Source organism: Abrus precatorius, unplaced genomic scaffold (assembly GCF_003935025.1).
Source record: "Abrus precatorius isolate BTA unplaced genomic scaffold, Abrus_2018 Scaffold5, whole genome shotgun sequence".
Taxonomy (NCBI): Eukaryota; Viridiplantae; Streptophyta; class Magnoliopsida; order Fabales; family Fabaceae; genus Abrus; species Abrus precatorius.
The window spans coordinates 18907144-18932811 of record NW_020874395.1 but is presented as its reverse complement, the minus strand read 5'-3'; the positions used below and the strand labels follow the sequence as shown (position 1 = coordinate 18932811).

Here is a 25668-nt window from a genome sequence, read left to right as displayed (position 1 = left end):
ATTATCATAGTAACCACCATGAACATGCCTCTTTGGTGAGGACATTATTATAAATACAGTCTAGAAATAACTCAAAATAACAAGTTGGAGAATAGATGTATAAAAATATATAACTCAACTAATTCTTATAGATACTAGTCTATCTATACAAAAGAATACGTTAATTGGCCACCTCACCATCTATACATCAACGTACAAACAAAAGTAAGGGTAACTCCTAACTTAGTTACAATTTACAAACTAGGCTAAGTTATCTATGCAAAATAGAAGTCCTATGGAACTATCATTAATCACTTATTTGTGATGAAGAATAAAGGGAGACAATGGAATGGAAATGAGAAAAAAATTGAAATAGTCACCATTGGGCTTGCAAAATCCGAACCGAAGTGAAAGTGAGGAGGAAATAATGAGCTTCGACTCTTAAGAACGTTAGGGTTTCAGTTTCAAATAAGTGGTGAAGGTTTGGCCACACCACCCCTTACTTTTTATGAGTACTTTTCCCTCCTTCAAGTCTTTAATCTAAAATTCTTAATCCTACGCTTAAACTAGTTTCAAATTCAATTTTTCTAATTGTACGGCTTATAAAAAGGTGCAGTGACTTTTACTTATTTCTAACGGTTTAATATTGTATGATAAATGTATAGAAAATAAATTAATAAATATATAAAATACTAAAATAATTTTTAATTTATTTTTAATATGAAAATAAAATTTTAAGCTATTTCATAATATTTTATTAATTTTTCATACATTTTGTAATTAAAGCTGACTATCAAAACTATTAGGTATTAATGATTAAAAATGACTAAATACCTTTTTCTCTAAAAAAAAGCTTTTAAAAACATATTTAAATATAATACTATTATTATCACTATCATTAATACACAATTTTTTGAGTAGCCAACTCTATAATTAGGTTAAATGCACTGCATAAGTCTTTGTGAAGCATCTTTTGTGATGTTCCTATTACTATTAATAGTTTTATCTTAATTATTACACTTAATTATATTATTTTATTATGTACATATATTTATAGATAGCTATGTTTAAAAGTGTGTAATATTATACAATATTCTGCATAATTACTAGAGTAATATGAGAATTATTAATACCAAGAGATAATTCACACATAGCTCTTCTGGTTCTATAAAGGAGGATCATCATTAAGACCTAGATAAGTGGTTACACAGTCTAGGAAAAAGGAAATTTCTATCCTCACAATATTTTGCATAATTATTATAACAATATAAGAATTATTAATAATGGTGATAGTTAAAATAATAACATGATCGATAAAGATAATGGTTTGGTTGACTGTATTATAGTCCCACCAGGCCCCATACTAAAAGTCATATTCTAGTAAGGAACAATAGGTATTCTCTCGTAACTCATTCTACACTCATAACATGGTTCGAAGACACAAAACAAGTAAAGGGTGAATATAAATATTCATAAATCATATCATAAGGCAAACACTAAATGGGTAATGAATAAAGTAAAAATCAATCAATCAGTCAATTCAATATCTTTTTAATTGTTTTTCTTCATAAAATAATTAATTATCCACTTCTGATTAAAGATTGAGAATTTTGTGAATGCAATCCAGATAGTGTCACAGGTACAAACATCCCTTCCTAAGAACTTTTAATGCACTATTTTTATTATGATCACTTCTAGCGGTTCACACTCACACCAATCATGGAATGCTCAAGCATTAGTCAAGATAGTCAAGCATTTGCCCCTTACTTTGACACAGAGGAGCTATCGTGATTTCTTGCTAGTGCTCAGATACCTTACTATCTCCATTGGTAGTTACGTTAATCAAACATTTTTTGCCACACACTTGTACCTAGTGTTTTTAACCACTTTTCTTAAAAAATCAATTCACAATCACAAACCATTCATAACTACATTCTTTGACTCAAAAGGTTTGTGATTTATTCCAATTGAGATTCAACCTTCAAAGAATGTAATTTCATCTCTAATTTGATCTCTACGAACTTTTTATCATTCCTTTCAATATGTTGACCCAACTTAGATTCAAGCTCTGTTATCCTGTTATCAGAATAGTGGACATATTGTATCATTTTCTCTTGAAGTTTGACTGAGATCTAATAGTCTCCTTCCCTTTTAGTCTTGCTCCTTGATTTTGCACGTGGAGAAGGCGATAAACATTCAAATTTTGGCTTCCCAAGCTATTTCTCCCAAGATTTAGAAAGGTTGTTTTGCCATCCTAAGTTGTAATTACTGCCATAAATTTAGCTTCTTCCTTAATTTTTGCAGCTAAACAGTTGCTATTATCATAGCCTAAGGAGCTGCAGTGCTCACACAAAGAAGCTGCAGGTGGTTTTGTTGATTTTTCTTGTATTTTCAATAAGAATTTCACTTGTTTGGTCAAAGCTTCTAACAGAGTTGTAAGAAGATTGTTACCCTCTACTAAGAATACTATAGCAGTCTCCCTCTTCCCACTCGTATAACGGTATGTTGTGTGCCATTGAAAACTAGTAAATGTCATCTCATCCACCAATTTATATGCCTCATCTTGGTCTTTTCTCATGAGGGCTCGTCCAGTCGATGCATTAATTGTGACTCTGTTAGAGATTGATAATCCACTGTAAAAAATTTGCATTTGTCTTCATACAGGAAAACCATGATGAAGGCACCTCCTCAAAAATTCTCCAAATCATTCCCACACTTCAAAAAGGGATTTTAACTCATGTTGCTAGAAGTTGGATATTTCTATCATCAACTTAGTAGAACAAGATGGGGAAAATACATACCCAAAAATTGTTGAGTCAAATCCTCCCATGTTGTGATAGAGTTTGTTGGGAGCATAGCGAACCATGCATTCACCTTTTTCATGACAAAAAATGAGAAAAGGCAAAGTCTAATTACATCAGTTGTGACCTCGTTGTACTTTATAGTGTCTGTAAGCTAGAGAAATTTTGTCAGATAGAGGTTAGGATCTTCATAAGGAATTCTTCCAAAGTGTGTAGAGTTTTGGACCATGGTTATCAATGATGGCTTTATTTCAAAATTGTTGGCTTCCACATTAGGGGCCATGATGCTTCCAAAAGCACCTTTAGTAGTAGGTGTGATATAATCTTAAATTGATTTTCTTTCTTTTGTCATTCTTTGTTCTCTTAGCCTTTTCTTTTGTCTTCACACAATTCTCTTAATCTCCAAATCAAATAAGTAAGTTGTAAAAGATGTAACACCCTTATTTTTATTTCTTTTATTTTTAGAAAAATAGTAATTTTGGTGCAAGGTTTCTCGGTCAAGTGAGATAGAGTCTTTCTAAACTAGGCTTTCTGGACATTCTCGCTCAAGGGAGGTAAGTATTGCTCAAGCGAAAAAAGAATAATATTGCCTCAACTATCCTCTGACCCAAGCGAGAAGGGTCTCACCCAGGTGGCCTTGCAGGAAAATTTGGAGAACGCTTTGGACCTATTCTTGCTTAGATGAGAATGTCAGAAAAAGGCTAGAAAACGGTTTTCTCGCTTAAGCGAGAAAGAGCTCACTTAAGCGAAAAATCACAGGTTTTGAAGGGTATTTAAGGAAGTTCACAATGAGAAATTTCATTATTCATCAAACCACCTCTCCTCATCAGTCTCTCTATTTTTTTCCCTCTCTCTTCATAGAGAAAAATCTCCTCTAACTCTAAATCTCTCTTAGATCTGAATTCAAACATCTATTCTACTCAAATTCAAGTAAGTTTACGAAGCTTAGCTCTTGAATCTCATTCCTATTTCTCTATTTTTTTTTCATAATAATACTCTACTTTGTGATGTTAGGAATAACTTTGGTCTTTAGGTAGTATCTTTGGTCAAAACGTGGAGCTTCTCTCTAGAGCTCATAAAGAACTTAGTCGCAGAGACCTATTTCCAGGTAAAGGGAGTTGATCCTAAACCCTAAGTGCTATTTTTAGCTTTAAGTTAAAAAACTCACAATATCTCATTTTGAATAATAGATCTGAAATACTTTCTTGAAAGAATAATGTTAAGAATGAAAATTTTGGACATGAAAAACCTATGAGTGTTTTCAGAACTATCTAAATGCAATTTTAAAGTAAACATTTAGAATAAAACCATTTTAATAACTTACATGATTTTATTAATGACCATTATGTATGTATAGTAATGTTATAGATTATTATTTTGAACAAATATGTGTACTATAAATAATGTTAAACTCTAGGATAGGAGATTTTACTAAGACCGAGAGAGTGTGATCTCCGACAATATACTATGAACTATATGATTGGTTTGAGTCTGGAGATGTCCGACCTTTGGTATATTGTATTGAATTGTTTGATTATATGTTTCATTATTTTATCAATATGGGCTTGAATGAGATCTTTGACTGTCATGAAAAGTTGACAATGTATGATTGATTAATCTATCTTGATTAAAATGCTTCCTTTCAATATATGTAAAGAGGACTAAGTTCGAGTATGCTTTAATTGATACATGATTCATTAAAATGAATGAGGAAAAAGAAATCAATGAAATTGATGTGAATATCTATGAATTACTGAGAAAATATAAGTAAAAGAAAATGAGTGACTACTATGTGTCATAAAAACATTGATTGGTGTTATTATAATATATGTGTTGTAATACTCACATTTATAAATATTTTTAGGTAATAAAGAGATAAAAGAAGATAGATTCATCCTGTAATCATACTCACAATGGATTATACGAAAGAGAATTGTTCTGTCAGAATTAGTATATTTTTCAGGAATGTAATAATATTAGTTAAGTTTCTATTTAAAATTTATAATACTTTGATAAGCCCTATTGTAAATGGTGATTTAAAGGTGTATGTGTAATACTTAATACTTAATGGTTATCCCACAATGATTGTTTTTCAAGTACTAAGAATTTCCTAATCCAGTTGTTTGAGTTTAAAGGATATGAGATTAATTAAAATAAGAATTTATAAAATTAATTATAAAACTAAGAATAAGAAATACACTGCATGTTTTGGTTAAACTTATCAAAGAGAAACCTAGGGCATATGTGTTTTTTTATTCAATCCTTTATGTTATTTTTCTGTTTAATTCTAAATTCAATTTCCTTGTGATTATCAATCTTCATACAATTACTATTAATACCCAATAGTCATGCAATATTAATATTCTTTTCTCTAAATTAGCATTCGCAATGGTTATGCAAGACATCAATTAGCATAAAGCACTTATGAATTTGAACTTGTTAATTTAATAATGATTGGAAGAGAAAGATTGGTTTAGTTTACCTAATCCTTTGTCTTATTTTATCCTATAAATCCATTAACTAACTGAGGTATAGTCTCCTAACGATATAATCAATTAGGATTAATAAAGAAGTGCAAAAGGATAAAAAAATAATCATGAACGGAAACCAAATTTAGATTCAAATATTAAAATCCCTTAAATTCATGAACAAGTATTCGCATAGTCCTAGTTATAAATGTATGTTAAAGAAAAGAATTGAAACAACCATAAGTAAAGTCATAATCAAAAGAAATAATAAACTAGATATGAGATGATTTCCTAGTCTTTGAGTATAGTGACTCAAAGTTCCATGCTCCAAGCTCCACCAAGAATGTGCTAGGAGAAATCAAAGACAAAGTGTAGTGTAAAAATGAGGTGTAAATGGTGTAGAATAAGATGCCCAAATACTGCCCCCAAGGTTACTTTAAATAGGGTTTTGAAAACCCTAAAACCGTTTCATAGTTGGACTTCTCCCAGGTGACTATGACTATGTTTAAACTTGATACATAGGCATGCTGGTCAATATGCATGATCATGCATGTATTCAAAGTACCTCGGTGCTTGTTAATAGGGTATGGGCCTGCTGACTGCTGTGAAACTCTATTTTGCAACCAATTTGAGCCCAAAACACGCCTTAATCCCTATTGTGGCTTTTTTATGTTAAACTGCACAATATACAAATAAATCAATGTAAAACTCAAATAAAATAAAGGTCAAACATCAATATATGAGCTGTTAAGGAGGGCCTAATTATAAACTTATCACCAATTACTAAGAGTTTCTTAATTCAATTATTTGAAATTAAAGGATACGAAAATAAAAACAAGTATTATAATTAAATCAATTTTCAATGGAATTAAAAACAAGTAACGTAACACAATTCTTGGTTAAAGTTATAGAAGAGAAACTTTGGACATATGAGTTTACTCATTTAATCCTTTATGTTATTCTTTTTTTTAACTTTAAATTTAATTTCTTTGTGATTACCATCATTCATACAAATAATATCAATACTCAATAATCATGTAATATTAATATTATTTTCTCTAAATTAACATCCACAATGGTTATCCAAGATATCAATTTAAGAAAACATAAAGCACCTATGAACTTATTAATTTAATAACGATAAGAAGAGAAATATTGGTTTGGTCTACCTAATCATTTGTCTCATTTTATCTTAGAAATCCATTAACTAATTGAGATACAGTCGACTAATGATACAATTAATTATAGTTATGTTATGAGTGATCAATTCACAATATATAATTATGTGCAATAAGATAAATACTAATCACAGACGGAAATCAAAGTTAGATTCAAACATCAAAATCTCATAAATTCATGAATAAGAATTCTTGTAGCTCCAGCTATGGACTTAATTACTCATGCTAAAGAAAAGAACTAAAACAATCATAAATAAAACATAGTCAAAAGGAAATAGTTCTCGGTCTTCAAGTACGATTGCTCAAAGCTCTAAGTTCCGTCAAGAAAATGATGAAAGAGATGACTCAGAGGCACAGAAAGTATTAGGTAGAAACAAAGTCAAAACAACATGTAAAACATGATCAAAACAGTGTCTCCAATCACTGCCCCAAGGTTACTATTAATAGGGTTTTGAAAACTCTAAAATCTCTTCATAATTGGGCTTGCTGCGGATGAACACAGTCGTGCAAGGTCAAAAACACGACCATACATGTGCTTGAAGCACTCTCATGCTTGCTGCTAGGGTATAGGTGTGATGACTACTGTAAAGTTCTGTTTTTTAACCAATTTAGGCCCAATAACACCTAAAAACTCAACTATGATTTTTTTATGCTAAATGCACAATTAATATATAAATCAGTATAAAACTCAATTAAAATAATGACCACACATAAATATTTAGGCTATAAAAGTATGTCAAAATACAGACTTATTAATTGGATCTACATACATCTTGCTCTCTTGTTCAAGGTTTTGTTCATTATGTTTGCAACATCATTTTGCTTAGGTGTTGATGAAAATCAATGAAGGTTCGTTGAAGAAAAAGATTCGAAGGCATTAGAAAGGCTTTAAGGATCAATGACAAGGATAAAGACAAAGAAGATAAAGGAAAATCTAGAGAAGAAGGTTGTTGTCCTATTTGAAAGTAAACCCAATTTAGAGTTAAATGAACCTAAGATGGTCAATTATATATACTTAAAGAACTTAAACTCTAATGGGTCCCATTAGAATTTTATTATTATGTTTAATTTAGTTATTTTAGTATTAGTCATGACTTGCTTTGAGCTTTTATTTAAGATAAAATCTGTTATTTTATTTAGTTTATTTAGATTTGGGCCTGTTGGCACAGAAAGCGCATTACTGTTGTATTTCTGTTGGTTTATAAGCGTTAGAGATATATATACTTTTGTAGACACATTTTTAATTAGTTTTGAATGTAATTTGAGATTAAACACTCTTATGAGAGCGTCTAACTCTAAGTTCTTGAGGGAGCCAATTTTTCTTGATCTTATTAAGAGGCCAAAATTCTTATGGCAATCGTTCTTTTGACTTATTAATCTTGCAGTTGTGACGCCATCTTTCATCTCTATTTTATTTTTGCTTTATTATTTTCTTGTAATTTCAATTTTTGTTCTTACCCTAATAATTCTATTCTTTTGTTGTATGGAAATCAATTAAAGATCATTTAATTTGGCAACACGAATCGTGTTTGTCATCAAGTGTTTCTGATATTGTTTTGATCATTTTGATCTCAATTTTTGAATAGAAATCCTTAAACTCTTGGTTATTATATTCTCCATCATTATCATATTTTTAGACTTTTAACCTTTAAACTTATTTGATTTCAACTTCTTTTTTCCACCTTTTAAACACAGAAAATACATCATAAAATGAATTCATACCTTTCTTGTAAAGTCATCAATGAAGGTGACACAATAGCATAAGTCTCTAAGGGATTTTATTGGAGTTGACTCCTAAGCATCTATATGCACCAATTCCTACTTTTCAATTTTAGATTTTTTCTTGACTTTGCGAAGTTGACCTTCTTCTCTTTTCCAAAGATACAATGTTCATAAACACCAATATCAACATGTTTCAGATTTGATAGTTTATGCTTTGACACCATGAAGTTTATTCCTTTATTACTCATGTGTCTAAATCTTTGATGCTTCAAAGAGGAACTATTGGCAGGTTCAATAACTACTACCATATCCTCTCATGTAACCATATAGAGAGACTCTTGCTTTTTTCCCACTAGCTACAACTAGATTACCTTATGTTACTTTTCATGCACCATCTCCAAAAGCGTGTAATGACCCTCATTATCCAATTTCTCTATAGATATTAAATTTCTCTTTAAGGCAAGGATATGACTGATTTTGTGTAATATCCATGAGGTCCCGCATAGAGGTTCTAATGTCAATGCCACCTTTCAATAATTCAAGAGATTTGTCATTTGTAAGGTAAACCTTTCCAAACTTTCAAAGAAACATAGATAATAATTTTATGGAAGGAGGAGTGTAGAATGATGCACCTGAGTCCATAACCCATAAGTTAATAAGACTATCTAAACTAGAAATTAGTGCATTTGCAAGTTCATCAATTGTTGAATATGCAAATTCATAATTATCATGCTTCTTATTTTTATCGTTCTTCCTTTTCTTTCAAACTTTGCATTGATCGATAAAGTGACTTTTTTTGTCACAAATCTAATAGATAATATCATTCTAATCTTTATCTACCTTTTTTCTAGACTTTAATTTGTGTCGCCTTAATTTTGACATTTTTGGCTATTTCTTCCTTTGCTTTTAGTATTTAATTTTGAATTGGAAGAAAGACTAAAAAGCTCCCCTAAATCTCTCCTACAAACATCTTCATTTAATATCAATTCACGAATGTCATAAAGTTTTAACTTTTATCCTTGCAAAACTATTGACTATGATAACAATTACAATACAATATTTGGAAGGGATGATAGTAGAATTAAACACTATCATTAAACACTATATGCACTAACACCAACTAGGCAAGAATTGTATTAAATTCATTAATGTGATAAGTTACAGAATTATCTTCTACCATCTTGCGGTTGAATAGTCGACGCATTAAATATACTTTGGGTGTAGATGACTTCTCATACATATTTGATAATGCCTTCATAAAATCTATAATAGTCTTCTTGTTCATAATGTTAAATGCAACATTCTTAGCCAGCATCAATCTCATCACACTAAGAGTATGTCGATCCAACAATTCTCATTTAATGTAATATAATATTTGTTATTAATAATCATAATATTTACACTTTCATTGTTTTTGTTGATTATTTTGACAACTAATCCATTGTCATTATTAGTTATCGTCACTGCCAACTACCATATTCATTGGTGTCCTCTCCACTAATCACTATAATCATTGTTGTCATTATCACTATTACTATTCACCATCAATAAAATAATATTATTGACATGTCTATATCACCCTTACATTGTCATTGTTATAACATTATCACCATTAATTATTATTTTCGTTATTGTTATTATTACCATAATTATTATTAATAGTTATCATCTTTATCATTTTTCTTTGGTCGCTCTTATTATCTATCGTTAACATTGTAGTTGTTATTATTATTTGTTGTTAATGTCACTACCACTATTATCATTACTATCACTTTGATCATCCATCATCATCACTATTATCTTACTACCATCCACTATCATTATTGTTATCCTATTACTACCACTAATAACTTAACTTTGATATTACTATCACTTTTACCACCACATTTAATTGTGATTATTATTATTAATAGTATCATTATAGTCATTACTTTTATTGTTATCCTTGTTCATACTAATTATTTATCATTGTCATTATTGTTATTTCGTCTAATAATTTTTATTTTAACAAATAAATTTAAATGAGTATTTTGTTTATTTTAAATTTAAAGCATAAAATTTATAAACTATAAATAAATTAAAATCAAATTCATAAAATTGAAAATTAATTTTAATTTAAAAATTTTTAAAACTTAGAATTAAAAATTATACTGAATCTCTTATACTCAGATTAGTAAAAAAAAAAGTTTATATAAATTAATTGATAGGTTAGAAATAAACTTATACCAAATCATAAACTAAATTTTAAATTATAAATTAATATAGATTTTTTAGGGTTTAATGAGATGATTTTAAAAATAATCTATTTAAATTTGAAATTAAAACTTTAAATAAGATATTATTTTTATTTATTTAAATAAGTTGAACAAAAGTAGATTTATAGATCAAATTAAAATGTGTTTTAATTTATATTTTTAATATTCTTTTGATGATTAATTTATTATTATATTATAAATGATTATGCAAAATAAATTGAATATCTAGATATGATCTATAAAATTGTAGTTTTAAAATAACCTATTCAGTTTGAATTATCTAAAATAACTAACTTGTATAATAAATTTATAAAAAATTATAGAATTATTTGTTATAGTTGATTATATATTTAAATCTATTAATTAACCACTTTTTAATATGTATGAAATAATATATAAAAACATTTTATTTATATTAAATTTTAATTAAAAATAATATAACAGTTTAATATATTAATAATATTAAATATTATATTATTTTAATAAAAAGTTATTATTTATCTTTAGATATACATTAAAAAATTTAATTAATTAATTATTAGAGATAAAATAAAAACAAATTTAACTTAAAAACCAATCTATTATTCACACAGATAGTAATATTTAAATCTTGAATTCATCAATCAAATTACAATAATCTTAAAAAATAATCACATCTAATCTCCAAATATCCTGATTGAGTAGTCACTAAGTAGCCATTAAGCAATTATAACATGGCTCTCATGCTTACCATAGTTACCATGAGTCCCTTACCTTCGTTCTCTTCTCATCTCTCCCACCCTTTGGTTGTTCCATAAAAGCACAACCAAACAACACCCTCTCCTTCTTACACAGCTAACGACACCAACCCAAACATCCAAAGGCCTTCATCGATTCACCAATCATCATGGCAAAGAAGAGAAAGTCCATCGCCACAAGCCTCGACGAGGTCGATCGAACCCTATACGCATCGTTTTGCACCGCTGCTAATTCTCTCTCCCAGCTCTACACCCACGCCATGAACCACCAGAAGCTCTCCTTCCATGCTGGGGAACGCCACTCCCTCGTAATAAAGCTTCCTCCTTTTCCAGATTCTCCTTTTGGGTTTTCGATTTTTCTTCAGAAAAGGGTTTTTTTTTTTTTAATAGAAAGTTAGAATTGGAATTTTAGATTTGTTTTTTTATTTGTTTGTTGTGGCTTTAGATGGGTGTCTCTCGTTATGATGTGTTGGTTAAATATCCTGTTAATCGGACAAAAGTAGGTATTTTATTCTGTTTTCTTTTTTAATTTTATTAAAAAATTAACTTTTTTTTATTAAAGAATGTTTTTTTATTTGTGGAAGTGCATCGATGCTCAATTTTCTGTTAAGATAGATTTGGATGGAAAATATGGGCTTTTTTTTTTTTTTTGGTGTGTGTGCGGGATCTTTTTCGTAATTGTGAGGGATTTGAAAATGTGGGAGTTTCTGTTCTGTGATGCTTGAATCAACGTTGTGTGCTGATTACTTGAACAAGTAGTAGCTGATTCCGGGATGCTGGCATTTGTGGAATTTTGCTTTGTTACTCGTTTCTAGTTGTTTGGAGCTGATTTTGTTTCATTTTCTTTGGATTTTGTGTTAAACTGCTACTTTTTTATAATTGTTGGGTTAGTTTTCACTCTCTTATTGACCTCATTTTCAGTTCATGGATTTTCACTGTTCTGTCTCATCTTTTATGTAGCTGCAAGTGGTTTTGATATATTTTTTTCCTTTCCCCTTTTTCTTGTTGTGAATAAAACCTTTGGCATTTGCATCTAATATGGGCTTTGCTCTTTTGTTTGGGTTTTTTCGATCATGTGTTGATATTTTGTTGTGGGATGTTGTTCTTGTGTCAGGAAAAACTTTATCAATGGATTTGGAGACAACAAGAAGGAGGATCAAGAGTTGCAACAGTTGATGTACTTAGCTACATTCAGGTTGGTTTGACATTTCTCTCTTTTGCATATATTGTAGTATCACGGATGCTTGCTTCTGCTGATTCGGATATGTTGCAAACAAACACACAACACACAATTACTTTGAAAGAGAGAGAGAGATGGACTATAGGCTATAGCACCACCACCACCAACAACAACCAAGCCTTATCTCATTAGGTGAGGTTGGCTACATAGATCACACAACGCCATTGTGTTCGGTAGAAAACCAAAATTTTAAAAATCTAGTTAATGAAATGGTCTCTATTTATAACCTTGTCTAAGGTTCTTATGGGTCTCTCTCATAGTTGTTACTAGTGCGCTATTGCATTGGCACAGTGTGGCTGTCAGCTGCCACTGCTGTCACATCGCGGTGCATTTGTCATGTCTCAGCGATTGCGGGGTTTGCGGCCAGAACAGGGAGAAATTTGCGGGTGTGATTGTGCAAATTTGGGAAAGCAAGAAACCCTATTCTGATTTTTCTAAAACGGAGCGTTTTAATTATTTTTAAGGGTAGAAAGGTCATTTACCTTTTATAAAACATATATATATCGATTTCATTTTCTCCACACCTCTCTGCATGAAAAGTCAGGGACTCAACATGGCGGTTTCTCCCCTCTTCACCGGCTCACCCATTCCATTTCACCAGATAAATCAGCTTTTCTGTGTTTCTGTTCACGGGAAAATCAGCTTTTCCAACGTCTGCTCTATTTTTCTGTTTACTCATCACTTTTGCTTCAAGCTCTGTTTTGTTTGCTGAAGGAGATAAAGCTCTGTTTTTCTGTTCATTAAACACTCCTATATATATATATATATATATATATATATATATATATATATATATATGCATATTAGAAATTTTTAAATAGCGGTCATCCCACTATACGCTATTCTACTATAGTGTTTTAGGGGTCAGCTGCTATTTGTCGCTATCTTAGATGGTCTCCCTTGATTCCTCTTTACCGGACTAAGAGTCATCCAATCTACTGTCTTTGTTGGTGCCTCCATAGGTCTTCTTTGCATATAACTGAACCACCTTAGACTATAGGCTGTAGCAATGGATGTAAATTAGTGACAAGGAAGCGAATTATTGGAAATGTATTATATATGAATTATGAAAGGGAAGCAGGTTTGTGAAGGTGTCAATTATATTTCTTAATATCACAATTTTCTTAGAATTGTGGTTGCTTTGCAAATGCAGAAAGAATTTGGACAATTGCAGGTCAAAATGGATGAGGCAACTGCAATTGTGGTTGTGGACTGCAATTTTAAACCATTAACCATGTGGTGGACTATTAATCTGATGGTCCTGATCTTGGGCTGTATTTGTTTGTCCTTGAGGTTGTCAATTTTTGTGCTGCCTTACAAAAGGCTTTATAAATTATGTTTATAGTTCACCTATGAGTAGGAGTGAGTTATTTTACTGAACTGGGGAAGAAACTGGTGGGTGTACTTGCTTAATTAATCAGGCATGTTTATTTTCCACTGCCAGGGTCAGTGTGAGTAAACTTTCTTCCGCCACTGGCTTTGGTTTAACAAGCCTTTTATTTTTCTCATATCTTTTTATTCGTTTTGGTGTTGTACTTATTTTGCTCTCCCTGGTCTTTTTGACATGTCCAATGGAAAATTTTACCTGGTAATGTTATTCTTTATAATATATTGTTATTGATTCAATCATTAAATTTTATCTAATATGAGATAGTCAGGTTGATGCCTTATTTGAATTTAAAATCTTGCATATTATGATTCATTATCTGATTCTTTCAGTAAAAAAAACTTTCAACTCAAAGTTTTGGTCAGTTGATTTTGTAAAAATCTAAGTGTAAAATTCTAAGATTCCTCTGATGGATAAAAGCCATTCCATTCTCCCCGTTTCATTTTCCATATTATATAGTAGGTGAAATGGATTAGCTTAAATGTAACATTCTAAATTTTGGCTTACACGATTGCATGGATTCTTTAATCCACCTGTGGGCTTTAGAAGGTACAAATTGCCTCAGGACTGGTCATTGACAAAGAGTACAGGGTAGAAAAGATAGTAAAGTTTCTTCTTTTTTTAAGCCTTGTTCAACATTTGGGGTGCAGGATTGTGATTGACAATATCCCATAAAATAAAAGTTAGATTTTGTAACTTTTGGGTTCATGCTGCAATTTAGATCATTTGAAGTTTTAAAAAGGGCAACCCAATTTAGGTATCTTCCACCTAGTTGGGTCTAAAGAGGGTAGGTGTACACATCCTGCAAGCTGAGGGCTAAATGTGCTATTTGGGAAGCTTAGTTCTTCAAAATAATGGTCTCTGTTGTTTTTGGTAACAAGATATATGTATTGAAGTTCATTCATGATCTTGCAGAACGAGCTGGATTACTGTGGAGAGGAGCCATCCATGTCACCTAGAGCACCACCGCAACACCAGCAACCCCTACCAGCAATGCATCTCAGTAGTTCAGGCTTTCCCGTTACTACAGGATCTTCTGGCCAAACAATTGCTGGGCAAGGACTCCGCTCTGAGAACTGTGAAAATCAACCAAAGAATTCTGTGTTTTCAAATGCTTTGTCAAGTCCAGTGCGTCGTAGCCTTCAACATTATCAAATTGGTGATGGAGGGTACTACACCAATGGTCTGTCAATGGTCAATGGAAACCGGAACACAGAACCTGGCTTACTTCACCAGCAAGGCAGAGATTCAACTGCAGTGAGCTCAAACGATTCTGCCATGGATATGCATGCAGACTAGTCCTTTGTATTGGTTTATTAATTGGGATTTCTTAACTCACCAGCCTTCTGAAGAAGCTACAAAAGGAGCCAACAACCTTCGGAATTTCGTGTCTCAGGTTTGCTTGTTGGATGCTGCAAGAAAAGAGAGGAGGGGTGGAGCCAATTCTGTTAAGATTTTACTATGCTTTGTCAACCGAGTGATTGGTTTGGGGTCTCAACAAGTGTTTTTGTAAAGTCTTTTTATTGATTAGCTTTAAAGCATTTTAATTTTGTACCTTAAATTGTTTTACCCCCATCATTAAAATGATTGCCTTTTCAAGGTAGGGGATTCTATCTGAAGTTCTATATGTAAATCTGCTCTGCAGATTTTCTCTATATGGCAATTTATAGCATCGTCTTTGTTGATGCCTACTTTTCTTCCCTTTACTCTCTATTTTCAAAGATCTTTGCGGGGTTACTTAGAGAAAAAAGTTTATAGTATACAAAGAAAAAACAATGAAGACAGAAACTAGGGTGTGTTTTATATTTGTTTATATAGTTAATTTCATACTTTGCACGATAATGTGGTAAAGAAAATGTTTATATAAGATTAAGATTGTGTCTAAATATTTTAAATTTAGATTTTAGCCTTGTGAGAAATGAGTCTCTAGTCTCTTATAATTAGTTTAAAAAAATAAATGACATGCTATAAAATATGTAAACCGTTTAGAATTAAAAGTTTACAACTGAGGGTTATTTAGAGGGTGAAAGGGACTATTTGATAAAAGTGTCAATTGAGTTGGTTTTGCAATCTATTGAGTTAGTTAACACAGTGAATAACAAAATATACAAGTACATGGGAAAAAGTTTTGAATAAAACGATGAATATCTTGTAAAATAAAACAGTTCAAAAATACGTTTACACAAAATAACTCTAACCCACTATATCTCTTCATACAGAGCCATGATCTTTGTTTAAAGCTTAAAGTTGTATGCATGAGATAATTGGTGACCAAGAAACAATAAATTTAGAGATTTTGTGCAAATATGTTTTATTATATCGATAAAAAGATGGGAGATGTAGACAAATAAAACCTTTTCTAAGGAATTATTTTTTTATATGTCGAATTATTTTTCGTATATCGTTTTAAATAATATGATTACAAGGAGTTATTCATATAAAAATTATGCTTTTATGATATTTATAAGATATGAAAATATTTTTAACGTGACTGATAGAAATCTCATGGATGTTAATTTTCGGCCTATCAGTTGCTAGTTATTGTAATTTTCTGACTTAATTATCATCGCTTAGTTAGCATTTTTTTTTTTTTTTTGTTTAGCTTCCATGTGATCTCTTGTGTTTTTATTATGTTTCTTTAAAAATAAATTAAGTGAAATTTGTCTTCTTCTTTTTTTTCTCTTTCAATAATAGTATTAAAAGTCTATTTCTGTGGGATGTTGCCTTTTATGTGTGTTTTGTGATTGTAGGATTGTTTGATATTGCATTTTAGAAGGAAAAAATAAAAATCGTGACGTTGTGTGAGTGTTATTTAGGAAATGTTTTAGCTAAGAGAGAATCAATATTTAAATATGTCTATTGTAACTTACCTTTCCTTCCTAGAGATCTACTGATATGGTTAAGATTACACATTTTGTTTGTTGAATAATTTAAATAAATAAATTAATATCTCTCTTGTTTTAGGAGGTTATCTTCTGTTAAAGATGTGCATGAATTGGATTTAAAAATATTAATTATATAAATTGAATTTTAAATCAATTCATTTTAATTTTTTTAAACTATTTTAAATTTAGTTTTAAAATTTAGACTTGTTTAAAAGCAATTTTAAATTTAGTAAAAATATGTTATAAATATTTTTTATATTATTAGTAAATTATTATATTAAAAAATATTTAAATTTTATAATAACTAATATAAAATTATATTTGTATATATTTTAATCTATTAATAATATAATTTTTTTATTTTTATATTGTATTAAACTAATAAACATTTGCATATATTTTACTTTTATCATATATCCACTACATAAACTAATTATACAAATTAAATTCTAAATTATTTTATTTTATTTTTTAATTAGTTTTAATATTATTTTTTTAAAACTAGTTTTAAATTTAGTTTTACATTAAATTAATTTTAAATCCAATTTTAAATTAAATTTTTAAGGCAAAATTGATTTTAATACATTTGTGAATTGAATTTTTAAGATAAATTTAATTTGTTGTACACATCGTGTATTAAATTAATGCGTTTTAAGAAAATTTTAGTAATATTTACTAATTATATTATATTTTGTAGAAGATTATAAAATATTTATTATCATTTTTAACTTATTTTTAATAAACGGAGTTTATGATGAAAGTTTAAATTAAAACCTATAAAAATAAAAATTAATAATATAAATAATAATGAAATTATTATGTTATAATATTTTAAAAATTAAAAAATAAATATAAATATAAAAATAACAATAGTAATTAACTTAAAATTATTTGTTATATTACAATATCTTTAATATAATAATATTTTTAAAATATTATTTTAAATATTTAATTTTAATTATAAAAATTAAGATTAATAAAAAGTATTAGTCATAAAATGTAGACAAAATAAAATTTTATGAACTGATATAGTACAAAGATTTAATAAGACATAAGGTAGTATTTCCATACATATAAATTTGGATAAATAAAAAATATATATAGTTTTAAATAGTGGATTTAGAACACTAAAACAGTTACACATATATATTGCTCATAAAAAATTAGTTTAATATGGATCTAGATTTTTAAAATCAATTTAACATTGGTTATGGATTAGACTTGTAAAACTAGATTTTTTTGTCCAGCCTTATCTTGTGTAAGATATGAAAAATGTATCATTAGAAAAATATAGTTATTGCTAGTGGATGCACAATAGCACATGCCAACGATACAAAATGTGTGATAATAAAATATGAGCATTGGTTGATAATAATACAATATGTGATGATAACACACAAACATTAGTTGGCTTTTATATAAGATGTGGTGATAATACACAAACATTATTTTACATTAATGTAATGTGTGTAGTATACTCTTCACAGCAGAGTGTTATGGTTCTGTCTAACTATGATTGTCAACATACATAATGAAAGCAAAAGATGTGTCAATTTTAATTAAGGTCAAGATTGTTGGAATTTGTCAAAATAAAACATCATGGAACAAGTACCATATTTCCAAATGTATATTAAGGCCTAGTTTGTAACACTTTCGTTTTTATTTTCCTTATTTTTGAAAAAATAAGAATTTTGGTGCAGGTTTTCTCGCTCAAGCGAGACAGAGTCGTGCTAAACCAAACGTTCTAGAATATTCCTGCTCAAGCGAGGTGAGTCTCGCTTAAAAAAGAGAGGATAATATCGCCTCAACTTTCCTATCATGCAGGCGTGCAATGGCTCGCACAAGTGAGAAGGGGTCTTGCCCAAGCAGCCTCACAGGAAAAGTTGAAAGCTCTTTGGACCTATTTTTGCTTGGGCGAGAATACCTCTTGCCCCTAGGCGAGAATACCTCTTGCCCCTAGGCGAGAATATCAGAAAAAGCTAGAAAATTATGATCTAGTTTTCTCGCTCAAGTGAGAGTCCGCTCACTCAAGCGAGAACTCGCAAGTTTGAAGGGTATTTAAGAGAGTTTGCATTGAGAAATTTTATTTTTCACCAAAACCATCTTTCCCTCTCTGTCCTCTTTGTTCTCTCATTCTCCCTTCTTAAAGAAAGTCTCCTTTAATCCTAAATCTCTCTTGGATCTAAGCTCGAACGTCCATTTCACTCAAATCTAAGTTTCTAGTTCTTAACTCTTAAATCTCGCTCCAATTTCTCTGTTTTCTCTTTTTATAATAGTACTCTACTATGTGATATTAGGAAGAACTCTAGTGTTTGGGTAGTGTCTCTGGTCAAAATGTGGAGTTTCTCTTTAGGGCTCACGAAGAACTTAGTTTCAAAGACTTATTTCCAAGTAATGGGAGTTATTCCCGAACCCTAGATTCTATCTAAATATGTATATTGATCTTAAAAGAACCAAATTACCTTATTCTAAATAGCAAATCCATAGAGTTATCTTGAAACTATATGGTGAAAATGCAGTTTTGATGTAAAAAGGGTTTTTGATTTGTCTAAAATCATTTAAGACAAAGTTTATCGTAAAAGTCACGAATAAGAATGAGTTTAAGAATATATATATATATATATATATATATATGATAGTCCCCTGGTGAATATTATGACCAAGGAATCTAATGTTGGTTTGGAAAAGATTGATTTTTGATTTAGAAACAACTAGACCATTCTGTTTGACAGCATTTATAAAGACATTTATATGTTTGAAACACTGGTCAATAGAATGAGAAAAAATTAATACATCATCAATGTAGTCAATGACAAATTTGAAATAAGGATTGAAGATATCATTCATGATCTTCTAGAATTCAGAAGGAGTATTTTTAAGACCAAAGAGCATTACGTTCCATTCGTATTGCTTAAAGGGGACAGTGAAGACAGTTTTGTACCTATCTTCTTCACAGATTTGGATTTACCAAAATCTGAATTTCATATCAAATTTAGATAAAATCTTAGTAGAATTGAGTCTGTTAAGATGACCTTTTTTTTGTTAGAAATAGGATATCTAATCTATTAAAGAGCTTGGTTGAGAGACTTGTAGTTAATCAAATTATCATTTAGGTAAGCAAATAACATTTAAATTCTCTAGCAAACATTTTACTAGAAATATTAATTTCATTCAAAACAAAATTAATCAAATTAATTTTCTGAAAGAAGAAGTTTCTGTTGCTAATATTGATAATCAATTAAAGAACTCATCACTTCAAAAAATGATTCAATCTCTTTTAGAATCTATTTAATTTTCCATTTGTTCTGACCTTCCTAATGCTTTCTAGAATAGAAAAAAAGCATATTGTTAGTCTTCCCTATAAAACAGACTTTAAAGAAAGTCAGATTCCTACCAAGGCGAGGCCTATTCAAATGAATGAGAAATTCCTCCATATTGTCAAAAGAGATCAAAGATCTCTTAGACAAAAAACTTATCAGGAAAAGTAAAAGTCCATGGTCCTATTCCGTGTTCTATGTTAATAAACAAGCAGAATTAAAAAGAGGTACTCCTAGATTAGTTATCAACTACAAGCCTCTTAACCAAGCTCTTCAATGGATTATATATCCTATTCCTAGCAAAAAAAGATCTTCTTAACAGATTCAATTCTGCTAAGATTTTCTCTAAATTTGATATGAAATCTGTATTTTGGCAAATCTAAATCTTTGAAGAAGATAGGTACAAGACTGCTTTCACTGTTCCCTTTAGGCAATACGAATGGAACGTAATGCCCTTTGGTCTTAAAAATGCTCCTTCTAAATTCCAGAAGATCATGAATGATATCTTCAATCCTTAATCCAAATTTGTCATTGTCTACATTGATGATGTATTAATTTTTTCTCATTCTATTGACTAGCATTTCAAACATATAAATGTCTCTATAAATGTTGTCAAACATAATGGTCTAGTTATTTCCAAATCAAAAATCAATCTTTTCCAAACCAACATTAGATTCCTTGGTCATAATATTCGCCGAGGGACTCTCATCCCTATTAACATATCTATTGAATTTGCTAATAAATTTTCTGATAGAATCCTTGACAAAACCCAGTTACAAAGGCTTTTAGAATGTCTCAATTATATAGGTGATTTTATCCCTCACCTTAACAATATTATTAAGCCTTTACATGACCGGTTTAAAAAGAATCCTCCTTCCTGGACTGATGTTCATACTAATATCGTTAAGGAAATCAAAACCAAAGTAAAAGAGATAAAGTGTCTTTATCTTCCAATTCCTTAAGCTTTCAAAATTATCGAAACTGATGCCTCTAACATAGGTTATGGTGACATTCTCAAACAAAGAGTCGACTCCCATGAGCATATCATTGCATATACTTCAAAACATTGAAATTCTGCACAACAGAATTATTCAACTGTTAGAAAAGAAGTTTTAGCAATTAATTTATGCGTCTCAAAGTTTCAATCAGATTTATTAAATCAGAAATTTCTTATTAGAGTAGACTGTAAGTCTGCTAAAGAAATTTTACAAAAAGATGTTAAAAACCTTGCCTCTAAACAAATTTTTACAAGATGGTAAGCAATTTTAAGTGTTTTTTATTTTGAAATTGAATATCTCAAAGGCACTTCAAATTCTCTTCCTGATTACCTTACCTGTAAATTCTTACAGGACAAGTGATATGCCTAAAAAGGCCACAGCCCCTTCACGGGGTGGAGGAACTTCAAAAGGAAGAGTCAGGTTAGCTCTAACTCTTAATAAAACAAAAGCAAAGTCTGTTTCGACAGACTCCCAATCAGATTCTTCGGAGTCATCTACTCCGGCTGGGTCATCAACCCAGAAAGTTATATAAATTGTTGAGTCATCTACCCAACAATATGGAATTCCTAAAAATAAATCAACCAACAAGGCTGATTCTTCCCAAACCAAAATATCCAAACAAACAAAGGCAGACTATGCTTTACCCGTTAGTACACTCCTAGCTATCCAATAAGGGAGCTTGAGTAGTTTACCTAAAAAATCATGGGCAGATATTGCCTCTGAAGACAAAATGAAATTAGACTTAACTAGCCTAAACACCATTGTCCAATCATTAACCCAAACAGTTAACCCCCTAGTAAGGATAGTAAAACTGCTCTCCTCCAGAAAGATAAACAAATTCAAACTTCTAAAAAACCCCAAAATCCATCACACTATCTTGCTAAAGAAAAAATTTCCTCAGTAATACAGAGGGAACCTGAATTTTGGGATAAAAATCCTTACAAAGCCATTTCTAAAGTATTTCCTCCTGATTTTCATTTTAAACCATACACTTTAAATAAAACCAGACAATTTTATGAATTTATCCTTGTGGATTCAGATTTTATTTCCATTAAACATAACAAAGATCAAGCGAGATACTAACGTGTACACGATTAATAGTGAGATGCATTTACGGGCCTCACATTCATTTCCTGTGTGAACTTCTAACTATACCTTTGTTGTGAGGGTCGTGAACGCACACATTATATCCATGTGTGGTTTGGCTAATTGGCGACTATCTGTAACACCCTCAATTTTGTTGCTCTTGTGTAGGAAAAATAGGAATTTGGATAAAACGTATCTCGCTCAAACGAGATAGATCTCGTTCAAGCAAGGTAGGATTTCCTAAAAAAAAGCGTTCTAGAACTCTCTCGCTCAAGCGAGACAAATCTTACTCAAGTGAGATGAGATAAAGTTGACCTAACTATCCTTTCGCCCATGCAAGAAAAGGGTCTTGCTCAGGCTGGGAGCATCTCGCCCAAGTGAGATAGAGTTCGCTCAGGCGAGGAGTCGTAGGAAAGATAGGGTGTTTTCTGGACTCAATCTCGCTCAGGCGAGGTAGAGCTCGCTCTAGCGAGATTGTATCTCACTCAAGCGAGAATATCAGAAAGATGAGTAGTTTCACTGTCTGGTTATTTCGCTCAGGCGAGAAAGGCTTGCCCAGGTGAGGATGAAGCTCGCTCAAGCAAGAATCTTATCGCTCAGAAGAGGTCGTGCAAGTTTGGAAGGATATTTAAGGAACCCTAGCTTAAAAAACATTAATTTCTCACCAAACGACCTTTTCTCTTTGTTTTCTCTGTTATTTCTCCTTTCTCTCTCAAGGGAGAACTCTCCCGAACTTCAAATCTCTTCTAGATTAGAGCTCAAACATCGATTTCATTCGGATTCAAGTAAGTTTCTCGGAGCTTAGATCTCTATTTTATTCCTTTCCTTCAGTTTTCTTCTCATATTAAGATATCTATCTCAAAATACTTTGAAAAATTCATCTGTGGACGATATTCTAGTTAATATCGTGGAATTCTCTATTAAATATCTCAAAGAACTCATTTTTAGGAACCATTTCCAGGTAAGGGAAGTATTCTCGAGCCTTAGTTTATATATATATATATATATATATATATATATATATATAGTGATCCCATGAGAATCTGAGTAACCTATTTTAGTAAAAATCTATAAATTTTTATGAAATCATATGGTGAAAGTATATTTTTGGTATAAAGAAAGGTTTTGGGTTTATTTGAAATTAATGAAATCAGATTCTTAGAAAAAGTTATAGGTTAGAACAACATTAAGAAGTTTTAGAACTAAGTTACTTAGAACGTATATGAGTTAAGTCATAAAAGACACAAAATACTGAACTTTAGCTTAGAAGACCATATTGAAATTGTACGAATTGGATTGAGTCCGAAGTGTTCGACCTTCAGCATATTGTACTGATTGTATGGTGTGATATTGTGTGATATTTTATGTGTTAATTGTGACACCCTTACTACTTATTACGCCATCAATATAAATATAATATTAATATAATCCAAGCAGTAAGAAAGCCACATGTATGAGTTTACGTCTGTTCACATTAATAGAAACTAAATACATCATCTGCACCAGTTATCCAAATACATATATATATATATATATATATATATATATTATCTGTAAAAATATACAGTCGTGCAGTCATATAAACATATACACATAGCTGATTTATATACAAAATAAAGTGGGGTCACGATATCAGAGACAACAACAACAAAAATGACCTCACAAGCTTTCTCCTTAGACCCATGATTATCAAAAATACCATTTCCTCCAAAAGTTAACAGTACTCTAGGAGTAAATGAAAAAGTGAGTCTCATGGGTACCCTGATGGGGATGGGGTATACCCGTGAGCCTGGTCCATTTCTATCTAACAAAAAGGTAATAGTGCCAGTATGGGTGGACTGTTGTTGTTCCCAATCGTGCGCCCATCTTCCTTCAGGATCATATCTGACTGTGACGCTGAACTGGTATGGTGGTCAGGCCATTTGTGTCCTCACTTACTAAACATATTCACATACAACACACATAACAACTAAAAGGGTGAGACAAACCCATTTCAACCAAAGTACAGTAGAAAACACGTCAAGATATTTACAATCATTATAGCAATTAGCACCAACTCAACACATAATGTACATGCCATGTATGATTCTGTGCATCACCTAATTAATTGCTATACTGACACATGCATGTGGGCCTAAATCATTTTCTTTTTCTTTTTCTCTTTCTTTTTCTCTTTCTTTCTTTCTGGGAAGGATCAGGAGTTCACTATCACCAACCATTCTTGGTCATAACCATCTCATTAGATAGTTTTAAAGATATAGCTCAACTGATTCTGATAATCCATCGGGTTCTGTCAGGATAGTCCAGTTTTGCAGTGAGAACCGACAGCACAGGGTTGCGAGCCCTGACCTTTGCCCGGCTCAATCACACCCAACTATCCCCAAGACTAACCTGGAGTCTCCCCTAGATTTCGTATACTTCCCATCCAACACCATCATCATTACATGCTTATGATGCATGAACCTAATTTCAGTCTTTTAATTAGGTATTAAACATTTCTTTTTAATCAACAACATATATTTCAAAATTTCACTGACAATCCGGCAGAGTTTCCTCTATAATTCAGATATTTCTAAATTTTCTTCTCTCTGCAAAATAGCCTGAAAATTTCAATACACTTCGAATTTTAAACAGAGTCTCACCACCACCACATTTCACAACTTTTCTTTTATTTCAATGGCTCTCAAATACCTTTTTCCAATTATCACCACATTTCAAAATACCCATTTAAAATAATTCTTTAAAATGAATTAAAATCCTTTAAATTATTTAAATATGTATATAGGTATATTTTAAATATATAAAAACTATTAAATAAATTTTGATCAAACCACTTGAAATTAAAGAAGATTTTTTTTAATATCTTTATTTCACAATTCTCTAATTCTTTTCAACTTTCAACAGACCTTCTATATGCTCACTCCACATGAATGATAGTTCATTCCTCAAGTATTTTAGGTAATCAATTATTTATACTGAATTCAACAAACAATTATCATAGAAACATTATCACACATAAAATCAATTTCAAAAAGGAATATCAAACAATTGTACACTAAGTATGGAAATAATTATAAATTCTTTCAAATAATTCATATATACATAGCAAAGAATAAAACACTCATTTCTCAACGTTTTTCTACTATACCCGTGAAAATAGATATGTCCCCCCTTACCTTGAAATGTATACCGATTTTTTTCTCACCAACGACTTCTTTTCACCACTTCTCAAACCACGATCCTAACCAAATAATCACACATAATCATGATCAATGTTAAGAGGCATTAATCACCCAACCCACTACTAGTGAGTTGAAACTATCATTTTCTAATTTTCGTAAAAATGGCTTACGGGTCTTACAATTGTTTTCTATGATGTAAATGGAATACTATAAGCCTAAAGGTGATTAAAAATAATTATTTTTCCTTCATAACACTCTTGGGACAGCACCTCTAGACCAAGGGTTTTAAACCCCCAAATGTATTTTTAACAAAACAAAAAGCACCAAAATTATTTATTATAAAATATAGAAAGATTAAGCTAATTAAAACATAATTTCGAAATAAAATTTTTGGACAAAATCTCACCCTCATGCAACTGTTCCAGCACCCAAA

General features: G+C 30.6%; 1 protein-coding gene across 1 annotated transcript; it reads left to right on the top strand.

Annotated features, from left to right (window-relative positions):
- Positions 1–11125: 11125 nt before the first annotated feature.
- LOC113867732 lies at positions 11126–15455 on the top strand. The gene is made up of 3 exons (XM_027503179.1): positions 11126–11448; positions 12255–12335; positions 14683–15455. The coding sequence occupies exons 1-3, from the start codon at positions 11290–11292 to the stop codon at positions 15064–15066; spliced, it is 624 nt and encodes a 207-aa protein (XP_027358980.1). The 5' UTR covers positions 11126–11289; the 3' UTR covers positions 15067–15455.
- The last annotated feature ends 10213 nt before the right edge of the window (positions 15456–25668 follow it).